At 27.1% G+C, this 27,568-nt stretch overlaps 1 protein-coding gene and 1 long non-coding RNA gene across 2 annotated transcripts in view; both read left to right on the top strand.

Annotated features, from left to right (window-relative positions):
- LOC111420703 (metabotropic glutamate receptor 3) overlaps positions 1-21,769 on the top strand; it is a 35,242-nt gene extending 13,473 nt beyond the window's left edge. Inside the window, exon 2 of the mRNA XM_071201401.1 lies at positions 21,416-21,769. Within this exon, the coding sequence (XP_071057502.1) occupies positions 21,416-21,534 (119 nt within the window). The 3' untranslated portion in view covers positions 21,535-21,769. The remainder of the gene's footprint in view (positions 1-21,415) is intronic.
- Positions 8,234-10,878, top strand: LOC139432647 (uncharacterized). The gene is made up of 2 exons (XR_011642399.1): positions 8,234-8,904; positions 8,960-10,878. It is a non-coding gene; the product is annotated as an uncharacterized lncRNA (long non-coding RNA).
- Positions 21,770-27,568: the final 5,799 nt, after the last annotated feature.

Here is a 27,568-nt window from a genome sequence, read left to right as displayed (position 1 = left end):
CATTTAAAAATTAATATTTGTGTTATTAAAATATTAATCAAATTTATTAATTATCGAAAAAAATTAATCTTCATTAAAAATCCTTTAAAATGAGCCCAAACACGACTATGTTATCTCTAAAAACAAGCGAGATACGATGATTTTAAAAATGGCGATCGTCTATTGTTTTTTGCATTTCCGGTTTATATTTTTTGGTGTATCTTGGGTGTTTTTTAAGATAAATGGGTCGTGTTTGGACTCATTTTAAAGGATTTTTCATTTTCTACATGATGGGATTAATTTAAAGTAACTTTTATTGCGTCGTAAAACGCTTATTTCAATTTATTTGGAAAAAAGTGTTTTAATAATTATATTTGTTGACCCTAATTTGAATGAAAATCGATTTGGAAAACCTGGTTTACCTAGTTTATTAAAAAAATAAAAATAATTTTAAAATATTCAATTAAAAATTTATATTTGTGTTATTAAAATATTAATCAAATTTATTAATTATCGAAAAAAATTAATCTCCATTAAAAATCCTTTAAAATGAGCCCAAACACGACTATGTTATCTCTAAAAACAAGCGAGATACGATGATTTTAAAAATGGCGATTGTCTATTGTTTCTTGCATTTCCGGTTTATATTTTTTGGTGTATCTTGGGTGTTTTTTAAGATAAATGGGTCGTGTTTGGATTCATTTTAAAGGATTTTTTATTTTCTACACGATGGGATTAATTTAATTATTGTGTCGTAAAACGCTTATTTCAATTTATTTAGAAAAAAGTGTTTTAATAATTATATTTGATAACCCTAATTTGAATGAAAATCGATTTGGAAAACCTGGTTTGCCTAGTATATTAAAAAAATAAAAATAATTTTAAAATATTCATTTAAATATTAATATTTGTGTTATTAAAATATTAATCAAATTTATTAATTATCGAAAAAAATTAATCTCTATTAAAAATCCTTTAAAATGAGCCCAAACACGACTATGTTATCTCTAAAAACAAGCGAGATACGATGATTTTAAAAATGGCGATCGTCTATTGTTCTTTGCATTTCGGGTTTATATTTTTTTGTGTATCTTGGGTGTTTTTTAAGATAAATGGGTCGTGTTTGGACTCATTTTAAAGGATTTTTCATTTTCTACATGATGGGATTAATTTAACGTAACTTTTATTGCGTCGTAAAACGCTTATTTCAATTTATTTGGAAAAAAGTGTTTTAATAATTATACTTGATGACCCTAATTTGAATGAAAATCGATTTGGAAAACCTGGATTGCCTAGTATATTAAAAAAATAAAAATAATTTTAAAATATTCATTTAAAAATTAATATTTGTGTTATTAAAATATTAATCAAATTTATATTAATTATCGAAAAAAATTAATCTCCATTAAAAATCCTTTAAAATGAGCCCAAACACGACTATGTTATCTCTAAAAACAAGCGAGATACGATGATTTTAAAAATGGCGATCGTCTATTGTTCTTTGCATTTCCGGTTTAAATTTTTTGGTATATCTTGGGTGTTTTTTAAGATAAATGGGTCGTGTTTGGACTCATTTTAAAGGATTTTTCATTTTCTACATGATGGGATTAATTTAATTATCGCGTCGTAAAACGCTTATTTTAATTTGTTCAGAAAAAGTTTTTTAACGATTATATTTTATGACCCTAATTTGAATGAAAATCGATTTGGAAAACCTGGTTTGCCTAGATACCTAGTATATTAAATTTCATTTTAATATCATCGGATTGCACGTAGAAGGTTGATAAACCGACCCGAGGCGATTCCGTTTATGGGTATGGATGGATTATGTTGGTGTTGTTTTGCAAGAAAAAGAACATTAGCCGAGATAACTGCTCCACATAATCCGTCGAACGGAATAAACGCATTTACGGTATAATAATGCGGTCTCCCGGGAAATTTTTATACAAAAAGGAAAGGAAATTAAAGAGTTCGGAGACTGTTTCGGTCACGTTTAACGGAACTTTTTTGAAATGGCGGAACACCTCCGGTCCGGATACCGGTTTGTCAAAAAAAAAATCACCAAAACTTTCTAAATCGTGATTTTAGTCACGACTCAATTAAAAATTTCATACAAAAAAAAACATTTTACCTAACAATCCATCATATACATAAATATATAAAATAATATTTCTAATATTAGTTTTCGCACTGTGAGAACGAAGCGTAAAGTTGTTAAACGTGCGAAACAAGTCGCGTGCTTCTATATTCATGAGGAATTTTAACTTGGCACTTTTGTTAAAACAATTTACGATTTAAGCTGGATGGAAATCGTCTTATTGTTTTATGGAGTAGCATGTGAAAGGAAATTTCTAATAAAAAGAGGTATTTTAATTTAAAACTGCACGATGAGGGAAAATACGGTTAAGAAACGGTGGGATCTGGACGTTTTAAAACTTTCAATTTAAATTTAACGCATTTATTATTATAACATCAAAAAAGACAATATCCCGACAACAGCTGCTTTAATTTTATGCTCAACTTCCTTTTCTCGTTAAAGCGACGCAAGTTCCGTTTAACAACGTCCATTTAAAGTGTGTTTAACTTGGTAGGTGCCTTGTAAATTGATCCGGTTGTGGCGAATGAATCGAAAGTGCTTTTCATTATCCGATACTAATTAAAATCAACAATGTCCGTTAATGATTTCCGAGAAGTATAAGATAATAAATTACAACTATGAAAATTATTGTTATTAACCTAGAAAACTTAAGATTCATAACATTTGGAATTTGAAGCATTCAACAAATTGGATCATAATTCAGAAATTAAAAAGTTTAGATGAGAATGATGTTAATAAAAATTGTTCGTAAAGAATCACAAAAAGATAATCCATAAACGTTTTTGTTCCAATTAATTCGCATTTTTAGATATAAAGTACAACATCCCAAAAATCTCTAAATTGACGTTTTGAAGGATTTCTTTTATAAAGTGGGAACTAGAAATGTTAGGAGAAAATGTTGTGGATGAAAATTGCTTGGAATGAACCAAGAAATTGATATCTATAATCGATTATATCCCAATTATAGTTATTACCAACCTAGCAGATTTGAGATACCATATCTAATTTTAGACATTCAACAACAAAGTGGTTTTTAACTCAAAAATTAAAAAGTTTAGACGAGAATGATGTTAATAAAAATTGTTTGTAAAGAACCACAAAAATATAATCCATAAACGTTTTCGTTCCAATTAATTCGCATTTTTAGATATAAACTACAAAATCCCAAAAATCTCTAAATTAACGTTTTGAAAGATTTGTTTTATAAAGTGGGAACTAAAAATGTTAGGAGAAAATGTTGTGGATGAAAATTGCTTGTAATGAACCAAGAAATTGATATCCATAATCGATTATATCCCCATTACATCTATTACCAACCTAGCAAATTTTAGATATCATATCTAATTTTAGACATTCAACAACAAAGTGGTTTTTATCTCAAAAACTAAAAAGTTTAGGCGAGAATGATGTTAATAAAAATTGTTCGTAAAGAACCACAAAAATATAATCCATAAACGTTTTCGTTCCAATTAATTCGCATTTTTAGATATAAAGTACAAAATTCCAAAAATCTCTAAATTGACGTTTTGAAGGATTTGCTTTATAAAGCGGAAATTAAAAATGATAGGAGAAAATGTTGTGGATGAGAATTGCTTGTAATGAAACAACAAATTGATATCCATAATCGATTATATCCCAATTACATCTAATACCAACTTAGCACATTTGAGATATCATACCTAATTTTAGACATTCATCAACAAAGTGGTTTTTAACTCAAAAATTAAAAAGTTTAGACGAGAATGATGTTAATAAAAATTGTTCGTAAAGAATCACAAAAACATAATCCATAAACGTTTTCGTTCCAATTATTTCGCATTTTTAGATATAAACTAGAAAATCCCAAAAATCTGTAAATTGACGTTTTGAAGGATTTGTTTTATAAAGTGGAAATTAAAAATGATAGGAGAAAATATTATGGATGAAAATTGTTTGTAATGAACCAAGACATTGATATCAATAATCGATTATATCCCAAACGATAGTTATTACTTATTACCAACCTAGCAGATTTGAGATACCATATCTAATTTTAGACATTCAACAACAAAGTGGTTTTTAACTCATAAATTAAAAAGTTTAGGTGAGAATTATGTTAATAAAAATTGTTCGTAATGAACCACAAAAACATAATCCATAAACGCTTTCGTTCCAATTAACTCGCATTTTTAGATATAAAGTACAAAATCCCAAAAATCTCTAAATTGACGTTTTGAAGGATTTGTTTTATAAAGTGGAAACTAAAAATGATAGGAGAAAATATTATGGATGAAAATTGCTTTTAATGAACCAAGAAATTGATATCCATAGTCGATTATATCCCAATTATAGTTATTACCAACCTAGCAGATTTGAGATACCATATCTAATTTTAGACATTCAACAACAAAGTGGTTTTTAACTCAAAAATTAAAAAGTTTAGACGAGAATGATGTTAATAAAAATTGTTCGTAATGAATAGGGCCCGGAACTTTTGTAACGGTACGATACGATTTACCCCCTCCACTTGTTCTCCTAGAAAATGATCGGTTGTTATTGACGACCGACGATCGGTTTTTATTGCGCATCAATGTCAACATTGTCAACTGTCAGTACGATTTCACTGTTGTCCAAATGTGCAGTATTCGACGCTTTTCATCCGCATAATTTCGTCAAATTTGCTATTTATCTTTCTTTAGTTACCTTTAATTGGAAGTTGGAGTTCTGTTTGAGTTCGTATTATTGTTTTTTTTAAAAATTGTTTTTAGTTTCCCTTTGTGGTAAAATTGTTGTTCGGATTTGAGAATTGTTCAACAAATTGCCGAAGACAATATACCTTTAACTCTTAAGGAAAAATATGGTTCAATAGCTCAGTATTTTATTTATGCTCTATTTACAAGTTGTGATGTTGAAAGATTATTTTCTAGGTACAAACTCATTTTAACGTCAACTAAGAACGTCATTTACAGAAGAAAATTTAGGGATGGTTGTTTCAATATGCGTTAACAGCAATTTTTTTATATCCGTATCCGATTTGTGATTGATATTACAAATGGGATCATGTTTTTTTGAATTAAAGTTATAAAATATATTTTTTTGTAAATATTTTCAAATCGTACTGACAGTTGACACTGACGTGTAATAAACCGATTGTCGGTCGTCAACAACAACCGATGAGGTGAGTTGACTTGACGCCACCGCCTTGTTTTCTAGGAGAACAAGTGGTGGGGGTAAATCGTATCGTTCCGTTACAAAAGTTCCGTGCCCTAGTAATGAACCACAAAAACATAATCCATAAACGATTTCGTTCCAATTATTTCGCATTTTTAGATATAAACTAGAAAATCCCAAAAATCTCTAAATTGACGTTTTGAAGGATTTGTTTTATAAAGTGGAAACTAAAAATGTTAGGAAAAAATATTGTGTATGAAAATTGCTCGTAATGAACCAACAAATTGATATCCATAATCGATTATATCCCAATTATAGTTATTACCAACCTAGCAGATTTGAGATACCATATCTAATTTTAGACATTCAACAACAAAGTGGTTCTTAACTCAAAAATTAAAAAGTTTAGACGAGAATGATGTTAATAAAAATTGTTCGTAAAGAACCACAAAAACGTAATCCATAAACGCTTTCGTTCCAATTATTTTGCATTTTTAAATATTAAATTACAAAATCTCGAAAGCTCTAAATTGACTGATTTTGTGCAGATTTTTGTGGAATCTAATGATAGGTGAAAATGTTATGGATGAAAATTGCATACAGGGTGTTCCGGTGACTTGGGGCATAAAATTAACCTCATATACTAGAGCAAAACTGATGACGATTCGTAAAAAAAAATTATTATAAAAGTCTTCAAATGGTCAAGATATAGGCCATCAAAGTTCAGAAGTTTTAACACATTTTTCTAAATATTTTCAATACCATTTGTGGTAGAGCGTTGAAATTTGGTACAGGGTGAACAAATATCAAGCAAAATCATTGAACCAATAATCACAGGCTGTCCCTAAAATTTGTTTGCTCAGATCTTTTTTGTTCGCTCGTAACCCTACATTTATTTTTGTACTTTTTAATAGAAAATTTATTTTAGAAACTATTATCAATCTTTGAAAATTTTGATAACGTTTACCGTTTTCGAGTTATACGCGAAAATATTAAGCTTCGATTTCAATGATAACACTAAAAAACAAAAATCTTCGAAAAAGTCAAGGTTGGCCATGGCAATTAAAAAAACAAATTGAGCTGTCAACTTGCTTATGTCGTTTAAACACAAATGATAGTTTTTTGTTAGTTAAGTTTTTATTAATTTTAAGTGTTAAAAATGGAGTTACACATTTAGTGAACAAACTGACATGATTTTGACATTAGGGCAATGTCATGGAAACGCCGTAGCAGCCACTAACCGTTATCGGGAGAAATTTCCGAATCGCAGAGCGCCCAATCGAAAAACATTTTTAAGGACTGAAACCCGTTTAAGGGAAAATGGGACGTTTAAGCCGAAATTTAGTAAGTAACAGTAACGTAAGATCAGTCCGAACACCCGAACTAGAAGAAGATATTCTAGACTACGTAGAAGAAAATACTACAGCTAGTACTTTGGATATGGCGAACTTCAAAAACAACTGTCTGGAGTGTTCTTCACTAGCAACAACTTTATCCATTTCATTGTTACAAAGTTCAGGAAGTTCGACTGGCTGATTACCCACTGCGACTGCAATATTTCCAAATAATGTAGCACAAAATCCAAATTGATGATCAGTTTTAAGACAAAGTGCTTTTTACAGATGAATCCACTTTTTCTAAAGATGGAATCTTCAATTTGAGAAATTTACATAGTTGGGCGGACGAAAATCCAAGATTTAAGAAAACTTGGAAATCACAATGGAGATTTTCTCTTAACGTTTGGGCTGGCATTATGGGCGATGTAATTATTGGACCCGTTTTCTTGCCATCAAGGCTGGATGGACATACATACAGGCGATATTTAGAAGAATTAGATGATTTTTTAGATGACGGTCCTTTAAACACAAGGCAAGCAATGTGGTATATGCATAATGGTGCATAATTGTGTGCATAGCACACAAGCTGTCCAAGAATTTCTGAGGGAACGTTTTCCGGGACGGTGGATTGGACTAGGAGTAGGTGCACCGATAAATTGGCCCCCCCGATCGCCGGATCTTACACCTGTAGATTTTTATTTATGGGGACGCGTTAAATCGCTAATTTACTGCGTTTAAATCAGTTAATCGAAAACGAGTTGATCAACTGAGGTTGCGAATTGTTGATTCATTTGATCAACTTCAAACTGAGATTGATGTTCTCCGCAGAGTACGCTTTAATTTAAGACGGCGATATCAGGCGTGCATCTGTTTTAGTATTTTTTTGTTCTTTTTTATTTATTACTATTTGTTTATAATTTTATTGTTATTGTTAATATTTTTGTTAGAATTTTTGTTATGTTCGTGTTTGTTGTAACCGGAAATTAAATTTATTGTTTTGGAAATTACATTCTTTTATTCAACTAAAATAAATTAACACTCGATTTAACTAAGTCTGCACTTAGAAATGTATGCAAATAATGGTTATTAGCTCAGTTCGTTTTTGAATTGTCATCGCCAACTCAGATCTGTATAGCATGGTTGCCGCCGCCCGATCAAAGTCAAAATGGTTCAATGATTTTGCTTGATATTTTTTTACCCTGTACCAAATTTCAACGCTCTACCATAAATAGTATTGAAAATATTTAGAAAAATGTGTTAAAATTTCTAAACTTTGATGGCCCATATCTTAGCCATTTGAAGACTTTTATAATAATTTTTTTTCACGAATCGTCATCATTTTTGCTCTAGTATATGAGGTTAATTTTATGCCCCGAGTTACCGGAACACCCTGTATAATGAATTAACAAAATGATATCTGTAATCGATTATAACCCAATTATCTCTATTACCAACCTAGAAGATTTAACAACAGAGATAAATAGATTTAACAACAAAGTGGTTATTTACACAAAAATTAAAAATAACAGATGAGAATAATATTAATAAAAATTGTTCGTATTAAATCACAAAATCATAATTTTTGTTCCAATTACTTTGTATTTTTAGATATAAACTATAAAATGCCAAACATTTAAAATGCAATAAAGTCTCAGTTTTTTTCCATTATTTTTTGATTAGATCGGGTTGAAGCTAAAATAATCGATAAATTACACCATTACGGTATTAACGCTAACATTAAAATTAACATCTCATAAAAACTTGCCAAAAGGATCCGTTAATTCCTTGCCTTTTAATACTATACTTAAGTGGATTCGTCACAATTAATGGACTTTAACCATTTGGGTTTGTTAGAATAGAAAGCTTACGTTGCAATCGTAAAACTAAATTGCTTATAACATCTAATTAGTATCGAATTTATTATTACGGGCGTATTAAGACCTTTATTCCGTTTTAACGTTAAGCTCAAAAACATTTTCGTTTCGAAACGATTAAACGGCGCGTTACCATTTTAACACGCAAAGTTAAACTTTTAAGACATGTTTTAACATTGAACTTGTATTTTTTTCTCCTTTCTCTTTAAAAATTTAACATCCGTTGAGCTCTATTTAAAGTAGTACAAACGTAATCAATCTATCAACCGTGACGCGATTACAAAAAAAAACTCTCAGACAACGCTTGATTGATCAAATAATGATTATTGAATGTTGTTAGTGGAAAGAATGTGAAACGAGACACTTTAAATTGGCTGTAAATCGTTAATTTCTAATCTACATAGAATTATTAACCTGAATGTTCTAGAGATCGAGAGAAATCCGTTGAAAATTAATGATAAATCAGGTAAATTAACGGTAATGTTTAAAAAATCTAGGTTTATTTGTTTATTTTTTTTTAGGAATTCTCCACGGGGCATAAAATAAAATTAACTGTAAAATCTTCCGGTTTAATGATTAATGTATTACATAAAGTCATAAATTTAATATTAATCGATTACAAAGTGAACTTGTAACTTTTCCTCTTTCAGAATATTCTCTGATTTTATCGTTGTGTTTTTCGAAGAAGCAGCTTTCAAACTATTCTTCAAACTTCCTAATTGGAGTTATTGATGGTCTGAACAACACAACGTGGAATTTTTTAAAGACTGGTTATGGAGGAGATCGGAATCATTAATGGTTTCCGATCGGACCTCGATCCTTTCTGTATCCGTCTTGGGACCGTTCTTTATACGGTTGTTCCACTTTAAAAAAGAAATGATCCAATCAGATTTAACACGTCACCAAAGAATTTTCAAATTTTAAATAATTTTATTATTAAACTATCTATTTATTATAAATAATCGAAGAATATGAAGCAAGACGTTCTGATGGAAAGGAAAGTAATGGAGCTTATTTAATTTAAAAAAAAAACTCAAGTTATTTAAGAAAAGAAATACTACCATAATAATGACAAGTTCCCTAATTATCAAATAAAATGTTTTAGATGTCAAAAAATAGGACATAAGGTTGCCGATTAATAATGCAAATATTACATATTGGGCATATACTGATAATTGCTATAAAATGGAAGATAATAATTTAAAATCAAAAGAATTATGGTGTTTAGATAGTGGTTGTACATCACACCTTTGTAATAACATAAACAAATTTAAGAATTTTGATAATACACTTAAAAAGGAATTAACTTTAGCAAACGGCAGGGCAACTGAAATTACCAGAAAAGGAGATATAAAATTAGAAATTGTTCAGATCATAGTAAAATTGTAGAATTAAAAGAAGTGGTATATGATCCAGATTTGAAATTAAATTTAATGTCAGTTGCGAAAATGACAGAAAATGTTTTTAATGTAATATTCAAACGTTATTATACCGAAATTAGAAAGGAGTTTAACAAAATCTGTTTAAAAGCAAAGAAAATCAATAATCTTTATTAAATCGAAGAATATAAGCCTAAGGAAGAAAGTTTACCAACATATTTTGGGCAGAAGCTATTAATACTGAAAATTATATTCGAAACAGATGCCCCACTAAAATTTTAGAAAATAAAACACCATTTGAATTATTTTATAAGAAAATACCTTCATTTAATTACTTTCGAGAATTTGGATACTAAGAACTGATCCACAAATATCCAAATTACGAGAAAATGGTGAAAAATGTATATTTATTGAATATTGTGAAGGAATTAAAGGATATAAAGTATGGTTAGAAAAGCAAAAGAAAATAACAATAGTAAATGTAAAATTTACAAAACATTTAAATTATGGTAGACAAAATGAAGTAGATTTTAATAAAAAAGATATGAAAATGAATGACAATGAATTTGATGACATATGGATTGTTAATTCCAAAAACAATAATGATCATCAAAACATAGATAATGATAAAAGAGAAGAATCTGAAGAACAAACTGATCTCGAAAAAAATATAGAAGAAGAAAGAAATTTAGAACAATTAGAAAATCAAGATAAGAAAATAAGTCGTGTTCGCCCAAGGACAGTAGAATCTAACAGGACTGCTACATCCATTGTATTTTTGTAGTCCACTAGGGGTTGGTAGCCCGCACTCTACGTCACACTATTTGCCACGCCTGGTAACTGTCTGTGTTTTTAGAGGTTATATGATAGACATTAATACGTCTAAAAACATAAAACTTCAAAAATATAATGAATACGTCTAGGATATAACCTCTAATAATTCACACCAAACATGGACCATAACAACAGCTGGGCGTGGAAAATGGTATGACGTAGTTTGCGGGCAGGTTGTCACAACAATGGATGTAGCAGTCCTGTTAGATTCTACTGTCCTTGGTGTTCGCCCCAAAATTTTAAGAAATGAAAAATGACATGAAAAATCTACGGAAATTAATAATAAGAATGAATCTAATCTAATCTAGAAATCAACCAGGCATAGATTTTTCTTAGAGACTTATTAGCTGCAATACATAATATGGAAATTCATCAAATCGATGTTACCACAGCATATTTAAACGGAACTTTAGATGAAGAGATATTTATGAGTTTACCAGACTATTTTGAAAAGGGTTTAAATTATTTTTGCGAAAATAGTTCAGATACGAAAATAAAGCAAGAAGCTATAAATATGAAAAGGAAATTAAAAGAAGGGAGAATAATTGAAGAAATCGTTATACGGGTTAAAACTTAAGGAAAAACTATTGGTAGTTGGATTGAAACAATCTAATTATGAAAAATGTATATTTTATGCCAAAGAAGAAGAAGGAATGCTCCGTTTATGTTGATGATATTCTAATATGCTGTAAAAATCAAGAAAGGAGTAAACAACTTTTGGATTATCTTAGCCCAAATTTTGAAATTAAGGATATGAAAAAAGCTTCGTATTGTTTAGGAATTGAATTTATTAAGAGAGAAGATAAAATTATTTGAACCCAAAGGCAATATATTAAAAGTTTACTGAAAAAATGTCATATGCAAATGTACTATCTTCACCAATAATTAATGGTGCCAAACTGCAGAAATCAAACGGAACTTCTTCCAAACCATATAAAGAATTAGTGCTTTATTATTTTTAGCAATAACTACAAGACCAGATATAGCTCATTCTGTTAGTGTTTTGGCACAATTTAATGATTACCACAATAATGAGCATTGGACGGCAGCAAAGAGAGTTCTACGCTATTTAAAGGGAACTCAAAATATTGGATTAATATTTACAAAGAAAAGAGATAAGTTAAAAGGCTTTGTGGATGCTGATTAGGCTAATGATGTAGATAGGAAATCCTATTCAGGTTATGCTTTCTCGTTGGGTGGAACTGCAATATTCTTGGAAATCCAGGAAACAAAGAATCCATCTTTTTAAACAATTTCTTAGAAGAATTGGGATATTATGATCTCGTTGGTAGAACTTTATTCAATGATAGCAAGAGTGCACAATTTATGATTAAAAATAATGGAAACTTACATAGTAGAACAAAACATATTGACATTCGCTATCATTTCACAAGAGATTTGGTAAATTCTAAATTATTAAATATTGAGTATATGCATACCAATGAAATGATAGCAGACATGTTAACCAAAGATCTATCACCAATTAAATTGAAGAGTTATTCAAGTGGAATGTTGAGAAGTAGTCTATATATGAATGTTTTTGGTTACTATGATAATAGTTGTAGTCGTAATAAAGTTGTATTGATTAAAGTAATTAAAAGAAAAGGTGTTCATACAAATCTACGTTTTTATGCATTTCATTCCTATCAAATAATTATTGAGATAACTTCAAAAATATGATTTTCTATAAGAGTGTAAACCTTTCAAAAAGAATTATTTTAATATAAATGACATTACTAATTTTAATAATTTTAATTGGTTTTTATTAAATTAAAAAAAAATTTAAATATTTAAATAGAATCGTCGAATTATCTCGGGGTCAAAAGCAGGTTTTGGCAACACTGTCAAGACAAATATGTGCACAACTTAAATTAAATTGAAATGTTCTCGACAAAATTAACAGAATTTACTGATTATATCAACAAATTTTCTAGATTAGTTAATACGAAGTAATATTTATTAACTCGGATATTGTTATGGTTTAAAAAAAAATCCTAACCTCAAAATTTTATAGTGAACTTATCAAGAACTTTTCGTATTGAAGGTAAGAAGAGTTTTTTTAAATTTGAATCAATAAAACAATAAATTATAAAAAAAATAACTTAACTTAGCCAATTTGTTTTTATGAAAACTTTGGAGGTCAAACTCAGGGTAATATTTTCTTCGTGACAGGAACAGTTGGATTTAGGATTGGGAACCAATTTTTCTCTTCACCAGAAGAATAATTTCTACCAGGAACGGGACCAATTGCTTTCTTTGATCAGGAATGGATATTTTTTTCTTTACACTCGTTAAGCGTTGATTTAATTTATTTTTTTGGAGAGCAAAAAAAAATGCGTGCGTCTCTTCAGACAACAGAGACCATCTTTTTGTTGATAAATTCCGTTTTTCGGATGTTAAATTTTCAAATAACGTCTCCTGATTGGTTAAATTCATCGGTTTGAAATTTGTACTTTAGTTTTTTTCAATGCTACCAACCTTGACATTTGAAATATCTCTAATTCAATTTGTCAAATTATTATTAAAAATTTTTAATATTATTTACAATTATGCATGATATTTCCTAATTTTGATGCTCTTTTAAATCAATTTTCAAATATCCATTCATTTTCTTGTGATTTCAACGATAAATTTTGCATTATGTTCAAATTAATTTTGTAAATTTTCATCGAAATTTCATTATTCCATACAAACATTAATTATTTTCTTTGTTAACTAACTTAAGATTATCGTTCTTAATAGGTTTGAACCGAGTAGATAAAGATTTAAATAAATGATTTTGAATAAGTTAAATTGAGGTTATCTGACATCGAGAATTATCGGTTATTATTACAATATGTTAGCTACAGGGTTCCTCGCTGAAAATTTGAAAAAAATTTATTAATAAAAGTTGTTGCTAATTTAATTCTAAACAAATTTTATTTGAAAATATTTTTGATTCGGACAATAATTATTGAGATAACCTCAAAAATATGATTTTTTATAAGAGTGTACACCGCCAAGTAGTGAAGATGTCGAAAACTGTTATTGCAAAATGGATTCAATATAATAATCTAAACTAATATTATAAGAAAGATTTTTCGATAAAAATAATAATTTGCCTAATATTCATTGAATTACTTAACGTACTATTCACAGGGAAACTAGATGATGCTTCCATGCTAGTTACAGGGTTCCTCAATGGAAATTTGAAAAAAATTTATTAATAAAAGTTGTTGCTAATTTAATTCTAAACAAATTTTATTTGAAAACATTTTTGATTCGGATAATAATTATTGAGATAACCTCAAAAATATGATTTTTTATAAGAGTGTAAACCGCCAAGTAGTGAAGATGTCGAAAACTATTATTGCAAAATGGATTCAATATAATAATCTAAACTAATATTATAGGAAAGATTTTTTGATAAAAACAATAATATGCCTAATATTCATTGAATTACTTAACGTACTATTCACAGGGAAATTAGATGATGCTTCTATGCTAGTTACAGGGTTTCTCAATGGAAATTTGAAAAAAATTTATTAATAAAAGTTGTTGCTAATTTAATTCTAAACAAATTTTATTTGAAAACATTTTTGATTCGGGCAATAATTATTGAGATAACCTCAAAAATATGATTTTCTATAAGAGTGTAAACCGCCAAGTAGTGAAGATGTCGAAAACTATTATTGTAAAATGGATTCAATATAATAATCTAAACTAATATTATAGGAAAGATTTTTTGATAAAAACAATAATATACCTAATATTCATTGAATTACTTAACGTACTATTCACAGGGAAATTAGATGATGCTTCTATGCTAGTTACAGGGTTTCTCAATGGAAATTTAAAAAAAATTTATTAATAAAAGCTGTTGCTAATTTAATTCTAAACAAATTTTATTTGAAAACATTTTTGATTCGGGCAATAATTATTGAAATAACCTCAAAAATATGATTTTCTATAAGAGTGTAAACCGCCAAGTAGTGAAGATGTCGAAAACTATTATTGTAAAATGGATTCAATATAATAATCTAAACTAATATTATAGGAAAGATTTTTTGATAAAAACAATAATATACCTAATATTCATTGAATTACTTAACGTACTATTCACAGGGAAATTAGATGATGCTTCTATGCTAGTTACAGGGTTTCTCAATGGAAATTTGAAAAAAATTTATTAATAAAAGCTGTTGCTAATTTAATTCTAAACAAATTTTATTTGAAAACATTTTTGATTCGGGCAATAATTATTGAGATAACCTCAAAAATATGATTTTCTATAAGAGTGTAAACCGCCAAGTAGTGAAGATGTCGAAAACTATTATTGTAAAATGGATTCAATATAATAATCTAAACTAATATTATAGGAAAGATTTTTTGATAAAAACTATAATATACCTAATATTCATTGAATTACTTAACGTACTATTCACAGGGAAATTAGATGATGCTTCTATGCTAGTTACAGGGTTTCTCAATGGAAATTTGAAAAAAATTTATTAATAAAAGTTGTTGCTAATTTAATTCTAAACAAATTTTATTTGAAAATATTTTTGATTCGGGCAATAATTATTGAGATAACCTCAAAAATATGATTTTTTATAAGAGTGTAAACCGCCTAGTAGTGAAGATGTCGAAAACTATTATTGCAAAATGGATTCAATATAATAATCTAAACTAATATTATAGGAAAGATTTTTTGATAAAAACAATAATTTGCCTAATATTCATTGAATTACTTAACGTACTATTCACAGGGAAACCAGATGATGCTTCCATGCTAGTTACAGGGTTCCTCATTGAAAATTCGAATAAAATTTATTAATAAAAAATATTGCTAACTTAATTCTAAACCAATTTTATTTGAAAATATTTTTGATTCGGACAATAATTATTGAGATAACCTCAAAAATATGATTTTTTATAAGAGTGTAAACCGTCAAGTAGTGAAGATGTAGAAAACTATTATTGCAAAATGGATTCAATATAATAATCTAAACTAATATTATAGGAAAAATTTTTTGATAAAAACAATAATATGCCTAATATTCATTGAATTAACTTAACGTACTATTCACAGGGAACTAGATGATGCTTCTATGCTAGTTACAGGGTTCCTTAATGGAAATTTGAAAAAAATTTATTAATAAAAGTTGTTGCTAATTTAATTCTACACAAATTTTATTTGAAAACATTTTTGATTCGGACAATAATTATTGAGGTAACCTCAAAAATATGATTTTTTATAAGAGTGTAAACCGCCAAGTAGTGAAGATGTCGAAAACTATTATTGCAAAATGGATTCAATATAATAATCTAAACTAATATTATAGGAAAGATTTTTTAATAAAAACAATAACATGCCTAATATTCATTGAATTAACTTAACGTACTATTCACAGGGAAACTAGATGATGCTTCCATGCTAGTTACAAGGTTCCTCATTAAAAATTTGAAAAAAATTTATTAATAAAAGTTGTTGCTAATTTAATTCTAAGCAAATTTTATTTGAAAATATTTTTGATTCGAACAATAATTATTGAGATAACCTCAAAAATATGATTTTTTATAAGAGTGTAAACCGCCAAGTAGCGAAGATGTCGAAAACTATTATTGCAAAATGGATTCAATATAATAATCTAAACTAATATTATAGGAAAGATTTTTCGATAAAAACAATAATATGCCTAATATTCATTGAATTACTTAACGTACTATTCACAGGGAAACCGGATGATGCTTCCATGCTAGTTACAGGGTTCCTAAATGAAAATTTGGAAAAAAATTATTAATAAAAGTTGTTGCTAATTTAATTCTAAACAAATTTTATTTGAAAATATTTTTGATTCGGGCAATAATTATTGAGATAACCTCAAAAATATGATTTTTTATAAGAGTGTAAACCGCCAAGTAGTGAAGATGTCGAAAACTATTATTGCAAAATGGATTCAATATAATAATCTAAACTAATATTATAGGAAAGATTTTTTGATAAAAACAATAATTTGCCTAATATTCATTGAATTACTTAACGTACTATTCACAGGGAAATTAGATGATGCTTCTATGCTAGTTACAGGGTTTCTCAATGGAAATTTGAAAAAAATTTATTAATAAAAGTTGTTGCTAATTTAATTCTACACAAATTTTATTTGAAAACATTTTTGATTCGGACAATAATTATTGAGGTAACCTCAAAAATATGATTTTTTATAAGAGTGTAAACCGCCAAGTAGTGAAGATGTCGAAAACTATTATTGCAAAATGGATTCAATATAATAATCTAAACTAATATTATAGGAAAGATTTTTTAATAAAAACAATAACATGCCTAATATTCATTGAATTAACTTAACGTACTATTCACAGGGAAACTAGATGATGCTTCCATGCTAGTTACAAGGTTCCTCATTAAAAATTTGAAAAAAATTTATTAATAAAAGTTGTTGCTAATTTAATTCTAAGCAAATTTTATTTGAAAATATTTTTGATTCGAACAATAATTATTGAGATAACCTCAAAAATATGATTTTTTATAAGAGTGTAAACCGCCAAGTAGCGAAGATGTCGAAAACTATTATTGCAAAATGGATTCAATATAATAATCTAAACTAATATTATAGGAAAGATTTTTCGATAAAAACAATAATATGCCTAATATTCATTGAATTACTTAACGTACTATTCACAGGGAAACCGGATGATGCTTCCATGCTAGTTACAGGGTTCCTAAATGAAAATTTGGAAAAAAATTATTAATAAAAGTTGTTGCTAATTTAATTCTAAACAAATTTTATTTGAAAATATTTTTGATTCGGACAATAATTATTGAGATAACCTCAAAAATATGATTTTTTATAAGAGTGTACACCGCCAAGTAGTGAAGATGTCGAAAACTGTTATTGCAAAATGGATTCAATATAATAATCTAAACTAATATTATAAGAAAGATTTTTCGATAAAAATAATAATTTGCCTAATATTCATTGAATTACTTAACGTACTATTCACAGGGAAACTAGATGATGCTTCCATGCTAGTTACAGGGTTCCTCAATGGAAATTTGAAAAAAATTTATTAATAAAAGTTGTTGCTAATTTAATTCTAAACAAATTTTATTTGAAAACATTTTTGATTCGGATAATAATTATTGAGATAACCTCAAAAATATGATTTTTTATAAGAGTGTAAACCGCCAAGTAGTGAAGATGTCGAAAACTATTATTGCAAAATGGATTCAATATAATAATCTAAACTAATATTATAGGAAAGATTTTTTGATAAAAACAATAATATGCCTAATATTCATTGAATTACTTAACGTACTATTCACAGGGAAATTAGATGATGCTTCTATGCTAGTTACAGGGTTTCTCAATGGAAATTTGAAAAAAATTTATTAATAAAAGTTGTTGCTAATTTAATTCTAAACAAATTTTATTTGAAAACATTTTTGATTCGGGCAATAATTATTGAGATAACCTCAAAAATATGATTTTCTATAAGAGTGTAAACCGCCAAGTAGTGAAGATGTCGAAAACTATTATTGTAAAATGGATTCAATATAATAATCTAAACTAATATTATAGGAAAGATTTTTTGATAAAAACAATAATATACCTAATATTCATTGAATTACTTAACGTACTATTCACAGGGAAATTAGATGATGCTTCTATGCTAGTTACAGGGTTTCTCAATGGAAATTTAAAAAAAATTTATTAATAAAAGCTGTTGCTAATTTAATTCTAAACAAATTTTATTTGAAAACATTTTTGATTCGGGCAATAATTATTGAAATAACCTCAAAAATATGATTTTCTATAAGAGTGTAAACCGCCAAGTAGTGAAGATGTCGAAAACTATTATTGTAAAATGGATTCAATATAATAATCTAAACTAATATTATAGGAAAGATTTTTTGATAAAAACAATAATATACCTAATATTCATTGAATTACTTAACGTACTATTCACAGGGAAATTAGATGATGCTTCTATGCTAGTTACAGGGTTTCTCAATGGAAATTTGAAAAAAATTTATTAATAAAAGCTGTTGCTAATTTAATTCTAAACAAATTTTATTTGAAAACATTTTTGATTCGGGCAATAATTATTGAGATAACCTCAAAAATATGATTTTCTATAAGAGTGTAAACCGCCAAGTAGTGAAGATGTCGAAAACTATTATTGTAAAATGGATTCAATATAATAATCTAAACTAATATTATAGGAAAGATTTTTTGATAAAAACTATAATATACCTAATATTCATTGAATTACTTAACGTACTATTCACAGGGAAATTAGATGATGCTTCTATGCTAGTTACAGGGTTTCTCAATGGAAATTTGAAAAAAATTTATTAATAAAAGTTGTTGCTAATTTAATTCTAAACAAATTTTATTTGAAAATATTTTTGATTCGGGCAATAATTATTGAGATAACCTCAAAAATATGATTTTTTATAAGAGTGTAAACCGCCTAGTAGTGAAGATGTCGAAAACTATTATTGCAAAATGGATTCAATATAATAATCTAAACTAATATTATAGGAAAGATTTTTTGATAAAAACAATAATTTGCCTAATATTCATTGAATTACTTAACGTACTATTCACAGGGAAACCAGATGATGCTTCCATGCTAGTTACAGGGTTCCTCATTGAAAATTCGAATAAAATTTATTAATAAAAAATATTGCTAACTTAATTCTAAACCAATTTTATTTGAAAATATTTTTGATTCGGACAATAATTATTGAGATAACCTCAAAAATATGATTTTTTATAAGAGTGTACACCGCCAAGTAGTGAAGATGTCGAAAACTGTTATTGCAAAATGGATTCAATATAATAATCTAAACTAATATTATAAGAAAGATTTTTCGATAAAAATAATAATTTGCCTAATATTCATTGAATTACTTAACGTACTATTCACAGGGAAATCAGGTGATGCTTACATGTTAGTTACAGGGTTCCTCAATGAAAATTTGAAAAAAATTTATTAATAGAACTTGTTGTTAATTTAATTCTAAACAAATTTTATTTGAAAACATTTTTGATTCGGACAATAATTATTGAGATAACCTCAAAAATATGATTTTTTATAAGAGTGTAAACCGCCAAGTAGTGAAGATGTCGAAAACTATTATTGCAAAATGGATTCAATATAATAATCTAAACTAATATTATAGGAAAGATTTTTTGATAAAAATAATAATATGCCTAATATTCATTGAATTACTTAACGTACTATTCACAGGGAAATCAGGTGATGCTTACATGTTAGTTACAGGGTTCCTCAATGAAAATTTGAAAAAAAACTATTAATAAAAGTTGTTGTTAATTTAATTCTAAACAAATTTTATTTGTAAATATTTTTGATTCGGACAATAATTATTGAGATAACCTCAAAAATATGATTTTTTATAAGAGTGTACACCGCCAAGTAGTGAAGATGTCGAAAACTGTTATTGCAAAATGGATTCAATATAATAATCTAAACTAATATTATAAGAAAGATTTTTCTATAAAAATAATAATTTGCCTAATATTCATTGAATTACTTAACGTACTATTCACAGGGAAATCAGGTGATGCTTACATATTAGTTACAGGGTTCCTCATTGAAAATTTGAAAAAAATTTATTAATAAAAGTTGTTGCTAATTTAATTCTAAACAAATTTTATTTGTAAATATTTTTGATTCGGACAATAATTATTGAGATAACCTCAAAAATATGATTTTTTATAAGATTGTAAACCGCCAAGTAGTGAAGATGTCGAAAATTGTTATTGCAAAATGGATTCAATATAATAATCTATACTAATATTATAGGAATGATTTTTCTATAAAAACAATAATATGCCATAATATTTATTGAATTAACTTAACGTATTATTCACAGGGAAACTAGATGATGCTTCTATGCTAGCTACAGGGTTCCTCAATGAAAATATGAAAAAAATTTCTTAATAAAAGTTGTTGTTAATTTAATTCTAAACAAATTTGGTTTGAAAAAGTTTTTGATTCGGACAATAATTATTGAGATAACCTCAAAAATAGGGTTTTTTATAAGAGTGTAAATCGCCAAGTAGTGAAGATGTCAAAAACTGTTATTGCAGAATAGATTCAATATAATAATCTAAACTAATATTATAGGAAAGATTTTTTGATAAAAGCAATAATATGCCTAATATGCATTGAATTACTTAACGTACTATTCACAGGGAAACCAGTTGATGCTTCCATGCTAGTTACAGGGTTCCTCAATGAAAATTTGAAAAAAAATTATTAATATAAGTTGTTGCTAATTTAATTCTAAACAAATTTTATTTGTAAATATTTTTGATTCGGACAATAATTATTGAGATAACCTCAAAAATATGATTTTTTATAAGAGTGTAAACCGCCAAGTAGTGAAGATGTCGAAAACTATTATTGCAAAATGGATTCAATATAATAATCTAAACTAACATTATAGGAAAGATTTTTTGATAAAAACAATAGTATGCCTAATATTCATTGAATTAACTTAACGTACTATTCACAGGGAAACTAGATGATGCTTCCATGCTAGTTACAGGGTTCCTCATAGAAAATTTGAAAAAAATTTATTAATAAAAGTTGTTGCTAATTTAATTCTAAACAAATTTGATTTGAAAATATTTTTGATTCGAATAATAATTATTAAGATAACCTCAAATGATTAAAATGATTAAGAATGTGTCAAGTTAACATAAAATGATGATTTTTTTTTAATTTCAGGCATGTATATTAATCCAGAAGAGACGAACACATACACAAATTTGGAGCAGACGATGAGCAGCAATCCAAACGTGTTTTTTCAAAGTAACAATGGCGTTCATCCCGGAATGATATATTAATATAATAAACATTTAAATTGTTACCCCTAAATTTGTACCATTTAATAATTTTGTTATATTTCTTTGTAAATAAAATGTACAGAAATTAAATTAATTTGTTAACAATTTTTATTAATAAGTTTTGTGTACCTAATTTATGACTGAAACTCGTTCGATTAGTTTTATAATTTATCATAATTATTTTATAATATTTTATATACAAAAACTAAATGAATAAATAAATTTAATGAATTTATGTCTTGGTTTCTTGTATCTTTTAAATTGCAGGATACAAATTTGTTAAATAAAAAAATTAATAATAGTGATTCAATTTTATTTGTTCATTGTATTTTAGATAGTATTGAAACAGAATGAAAGTGGTCGTTAAAAGTCTTCGCAAAGAGCTAATTTGGTATTAACTCCGTTCCAAATCTTGAAGTAAAAGATGGTTTGTATCCATTTCGTGACCATTAAGTGAAAATGCTCTGTTATAAATTGAAATTGAGCACTTCTCTCAAGTTGCTCTCACGATTATCTGAATTCTATCTCAATTTAAACCATTCGGTCTTGTAAACAAATTCAATATAATAACGGGATATTTTATCCATTAATTAATTTCTTCCATTTACTTCTTTCATTTTCTCTACGATTACTATATAAATTCTAATGCAATTGCGATTAGAAACAAAATAAACTTTAACAGTACGATACACCCATTAAAGAAAGTCGGTTTAATTGTCAATTATTGCGAACACGACAATCATCATCCACGGTGTGTTCTATAAAATATCGAATCATACATATCATAAAACTCATAGTACAGAATCTATAGATACCGTTTCTAATGCATTTGAAAGTAGGTATACGACTCATATTGTGTATTTAAGCTCGATACATACCGTATCAAATTGTATAGAGAAAATTCCTGTTAATTTCCGGTTATTAAGACATTTATGGAGAATATTAAATAATAATAATCGTAGTTATTGGTCTTTTATGTTTCTATAAATAACACTATAGCAATTAAATAAATTTTTAATTAAGTAGGTTATGCAGCCAATTATACTAATTCGCGAAATAAGTTGCCTATACTAAATTAATAATAATTATTAATTTAATTTATTTCATATTTTTCTTATATTTTTTAAATCTTATCATATTGTATTAAAAAAAAATAATAATAAAAATAATAATTTTTATTTATTTATATTTTTTTTTGTTTAATTATCAACACGTGAGCAATTCCTCACATGCAGCCAATTATACTAATACGTGAAATAAGTTGCCTATACTAAATTAATAATAATTATTAATTTAATTAATTTCATATTTTTCTTATATTTTTTAATTCTTATCATATTATATTAACAAAAATAAATTAAAATAATAATTTTTATTTATTTATAACTTTTTTGTTTAATTATCAACACGTGAGCAATTCCTCACATGGCTCACACGCAGTGACAAATAACTGATTAAAAGTAATTATGCATACTTCTCGACATACTTAGCGTTTCTCTTGGGCCTCAATTGCGTAACGATTTTTCTTCGGTTATCCGAGAGCTGTTTATCTACTATTTTAAACCTGGTACGGCATTAAACAGGTGTGGTAAATCGTTGTCGCATTGGCATGGATATAACGTAAACAATTTTCTTATTATGCGATTATTATAACTAACTCCGTTAGATTCTTCAACGTGTTAACAAACCTCGATTAAAACAGTGATTTAATTTAAAAAAAATCATACAGTTATTTGTCAGTTATTTTGAATATGTTTGAGAACTATTTTCTAAGATAATTTGTACTTATCACGTTTTATACGAAAATTTTTAATGAGAATACACTTTTTAATACATTAATTTGATGTTATCGATGGTGAAACATGATTGAAGTTATTGAAATAAATTTAATATTCCTCGGAGACAATATGAGTAGTTAAGAGGTATTTGGAATCATTTGGAGTCACCGGGAAGAAACTAACGGAGTTGGAACGAAATCGATTGAAAAATATATCTTCTATGAATCATGATGAACGAATTTTATTAATAAAGTTTAGCGCTAACATTTTTAATTTAGGAGTAAATTGTTAACTTTGGGTTGTCATCATTTTAGGTTTATAACAGAAAAATGAATAGAGTTGGAATGAAATCGATTGGGAAAAATATCTTCTAGGATTCATTATTAATAAAATCTTACACCATCATTTCTAGTTTAGGAGTTAACAAAGATTTTAGTATTCAAAAACGTCAATTTTTACATTTTCATCGTGTTAGATAGGTAATAGGGAAACTAATGGAGTTAGAATAAAATCGATTGAGGAACATATCTTTTAAGGTTTATAATGAACAAAATTTATTAATAAAATTTTGCCCTATCATTTTCTTTTTAGGAGTTATGACAGATTTGAATTACCAAAAACCACAATTTTTAAATTTCCATCGTCTTATGTATGTAATAGAAAAACTGATAGAGTTGGAATGAAATCTGTTAGGAAACATATCTTCTAGGATTCATAATGTACAAATATTTTTAATAGTATTTTGCCCTATCTTTATTAGTCTTGGAGTCACAACACATTTTAGTACTCAAAAACGTAAATTTTTATGTTTTCTTCATTTTACGTTCGTAATAAAGAAACTAATAGAGTTGGAATGACATCGATTAGGGAAGATATCTTCTAAGATTTATAGTAAAAAAAATTTATTAATAAAGTTTTGCCCCACAATTGTTAGTTTTGGTGTTATGACAGATTTTAGTCATCCAAATCGTTAATTTTTAGGTTTTTATCATCTTAAGCACGTAATAGAGAAACTAATAGAGTTAGAATAAAATCGATTAGGAAACATATCGTCTAGGATTCATAATGAACAAAATTTTTTAATAGAATTTTACCCCATCTTTATTAGTTTTGGAGTCATAACACATTTTAGTACTCAAATACATAAAATTTTACGTTTTCTTCATCTTACGTTCGTAATAGAAAAACTAATAGAATTGGAATGGAGTCGATTAGGAAACATATCTTCTAAGATTTATAATAAACATGATCTATTAATAAAGTTTTGTCCTATCATTTTTAATTTATTGTGTTATGGCAGATTTTAGACATTAAAATCGTTAATTTTTAGGTTTTCAGTTTCTTACGTATGTAATAGAGAAACTAATAGAGTTGGAATAAAATCGATTAGGAAACATATCTTCTAGGATTTATAATAAACAAAAATATTTGATAGAATTTTGTCCCATCTTTATTAGTTTTGGAGTCATAACACATTTTAGTACTCAAATACGTCAAATTTTACGTTTTCTTCACCTTACGTATGTAAGGAAAAAACTAATACAGTTACAATGAAATCGATTAGGAAACATATCTTCTAGGATTCATAATGAATAAAATTTTTTAATAGAATTTTGCCCCATCTTTATTAGTTTTGGAGTCATAATACATTTTAGTCATCCAAATCGTCAATTTTTAGGTTTTCATCTTCTTAAGTATGTAATAGAGAAATTAATAGAGTTGGAATAGAATCGATTAGGAAACATATCTTCTAGGATTCATAATGAACAAAATTTTTTAATAGAATTTTGCCCCATCTTTATTAGTTTTGGAGTTACAATACATTTTAGTACTCAAATACGTCAAATTTTACGTTTTCTTCACCTTACGTATGTAAGGAAAAAACTAATACAGTTGCAATGAAATCGATTAGGAAACATATCTTCTAGGATTCATAATGAATAAAATTTTTTAATAGAATTATGCCCCATCTTTATTAATTTTGGAGTCATAACACATTTTAGTCATCCAAATCGTCAATTTTTAGGTTTTCATCTTCTTAAGTATGTAATAGAGAAATTAATAGAGTTGGAATAGAATCGATTAGGAAACATATCTTCTAGGATTCATAATGAACAAAATTTTTTAATAGAATTTTGCCCCATCTTTATTAGTTTTGGAGTTACAATACATTTTAGTACTCAAATACGTCAAATTTTACGTTTTCTTCACCTTACGTATGTAAGGAAAAAACTAATACAGTTGCAATGAAATCGATTAGGAAACATATCTTCTAGGATTCATAATGAATAAAATTTTTTAATAGAATTATGCCCCATCTTTATTAATTTTGGAGTCATAACACATTTTAGTCATCCAAATCGTCAATTTTTAGGTTTTCATCTTCTTAAGTATGTAATAGAGAAATTAATAGAGTTGGAATAGAATCGATTGGGAAACATATCTTCTAGGATTCATAATGAACAAAATTTTTTAATAGAATTTTGCCCCATCTTTATTAGTTTTGGAGTTACAATACATTTTAGTACTCAAATACGTCAAATTTTACGTTTTCTTCACCTTACGTATGTAAGGAAAAAACTAATACAGTTGCAATGAAATCGATTAGGAAACATATCTTCTAGGATTCATAATGAATACAATTTTTTAATAGAATTATGCCCCATCTTTATTAATTTTGGAGTCATAACACATTTTAGTCATCCAAATCGTCAATTTTTAGGTTTTCATCTTCTTAAGTATGTAATAGAGAAATTAATAGAGTTGGAATAGAATCGATTAGGAAACATATCTTCTAGGATTCATAATGAACAAAATTTTTTAATAGAATTTTGCCCCATCTTTATTAGTTTTGGAGTTACAATACATTTTAGTACTCAAATACGTCAAATTTTACGTTTTCTCATTCTTATGTATTTAAGATAAAAACTAATAGAGTTGCAATGAAACCGATTAAGAAACATATCTTCTAGAGTTTATAATGAACAAAATTTATCAATAATGTTTTGCCCAATCATTTTTAGTTTTTATGTTATGACTGATTTTAGTCATCCAAATCGTCAATTTTTAGGTTTTCATCATCTTAAGTATGTAATAGAGAAACTAATAAAGTTGGAATAAAATCAATTAGGAAACATATCTTCTAGGATTCATAATGAACAAAATTTTGTAATAGAATTTTGCCCCATCTTTATTAGTTTTGGAGTTATAACACATTTTAGTTCTCAAATACGTCAAATTTTACGTTTTCTTCATCTTACGTATGTAAGAAAAAAACTAATAGAGTTGGAATGAAATCGATTAGGAAACATATCTTCTAGGGTTCATAATGAACAAAATTTATTAATAAAGTTTTGCCCCATCATTTTTAGTTTCGGTGTTATGACAGATTATAGTCATCCAAATCGTCAATTTTTAGGTTTTCTCCATCTTACGTATGTAATAGAGAAACTAATAGAGTTGGAATAAAATCGATGAGGAAACATATTTTTTACGATTCATATTGAACAAAATTTTTTAATAGAATTTTGCACCATCTTTATTAGTTTTGGAGTCATAACACATTTTAGTCATCCAAATCGTCAATTTTTAGGTTGTCATCTTCTTAAGTATGTAATAGAGAAACTAATAGAGTTGGAATAAAATCGATTAGGAAACATATTTTCTAGGATTTATAATGAACAAAATTTTTTAATAGAATTTTGTCCCATCTTTATTAGTTTTGGAGTTATAATACATTTTAGTACTCAAATACGTCAAATCTTACGTTTTCTGATTTTTACGTATGTAAGAGAAAAACTAATAGAGTTGGAATGAAATCGATTAGGAAACATATCTTCTAGGGTTCATAATAAACAAAATTTATTAATAAAGTTTTGCCCCATCATTTTTAGTTTTGGTGTTATGACAGATTTTAGTCATCCAAATCGTCAATTTTTAGGTTTTCTCCATCTTACGTATGTAATAGAGAAACTAATAGAGTTGGAATAAAATCGATGAGGAAACATATTTTTTACGATTCATATTGAACAAAATTTTTTAATAGAATTTTGCTCCATCTTTATTAGTTTTGGAGTCATAACACATTTTAGTCATCCAAATCGTCAATTTTTATGTTTTCATCTTCTTAAGTATGTAATAGAGAAACTAATAGAGTTGGAATAAAATCGATTAGGAAACATATTTTCTAGGATTTATAATGAACAAAATTTTTTAATAGAATTTTGCCCCGTCTTTATTAGTTTTGGAGTTATAAT

This window comes from Onthophagus taurus, chromosome 1 (assembly GCF_036711975.1).
Source record: "Onthophagus taurus isolate NC chromosome 1, IU_Otau_3.0, whole genome shotgun sequence".
NCBI lineage: Eukaryota > Metazoa > Arthropoda > Insecta > Coleoptera > Scarabaeidae > Onthophagus > Onthophagus taurus.
The sequence above is the reverse complement of the archived record's forward strand: the minus strand, read 5'-3'. Positions and strand labels throughout refer to the sequence as shown.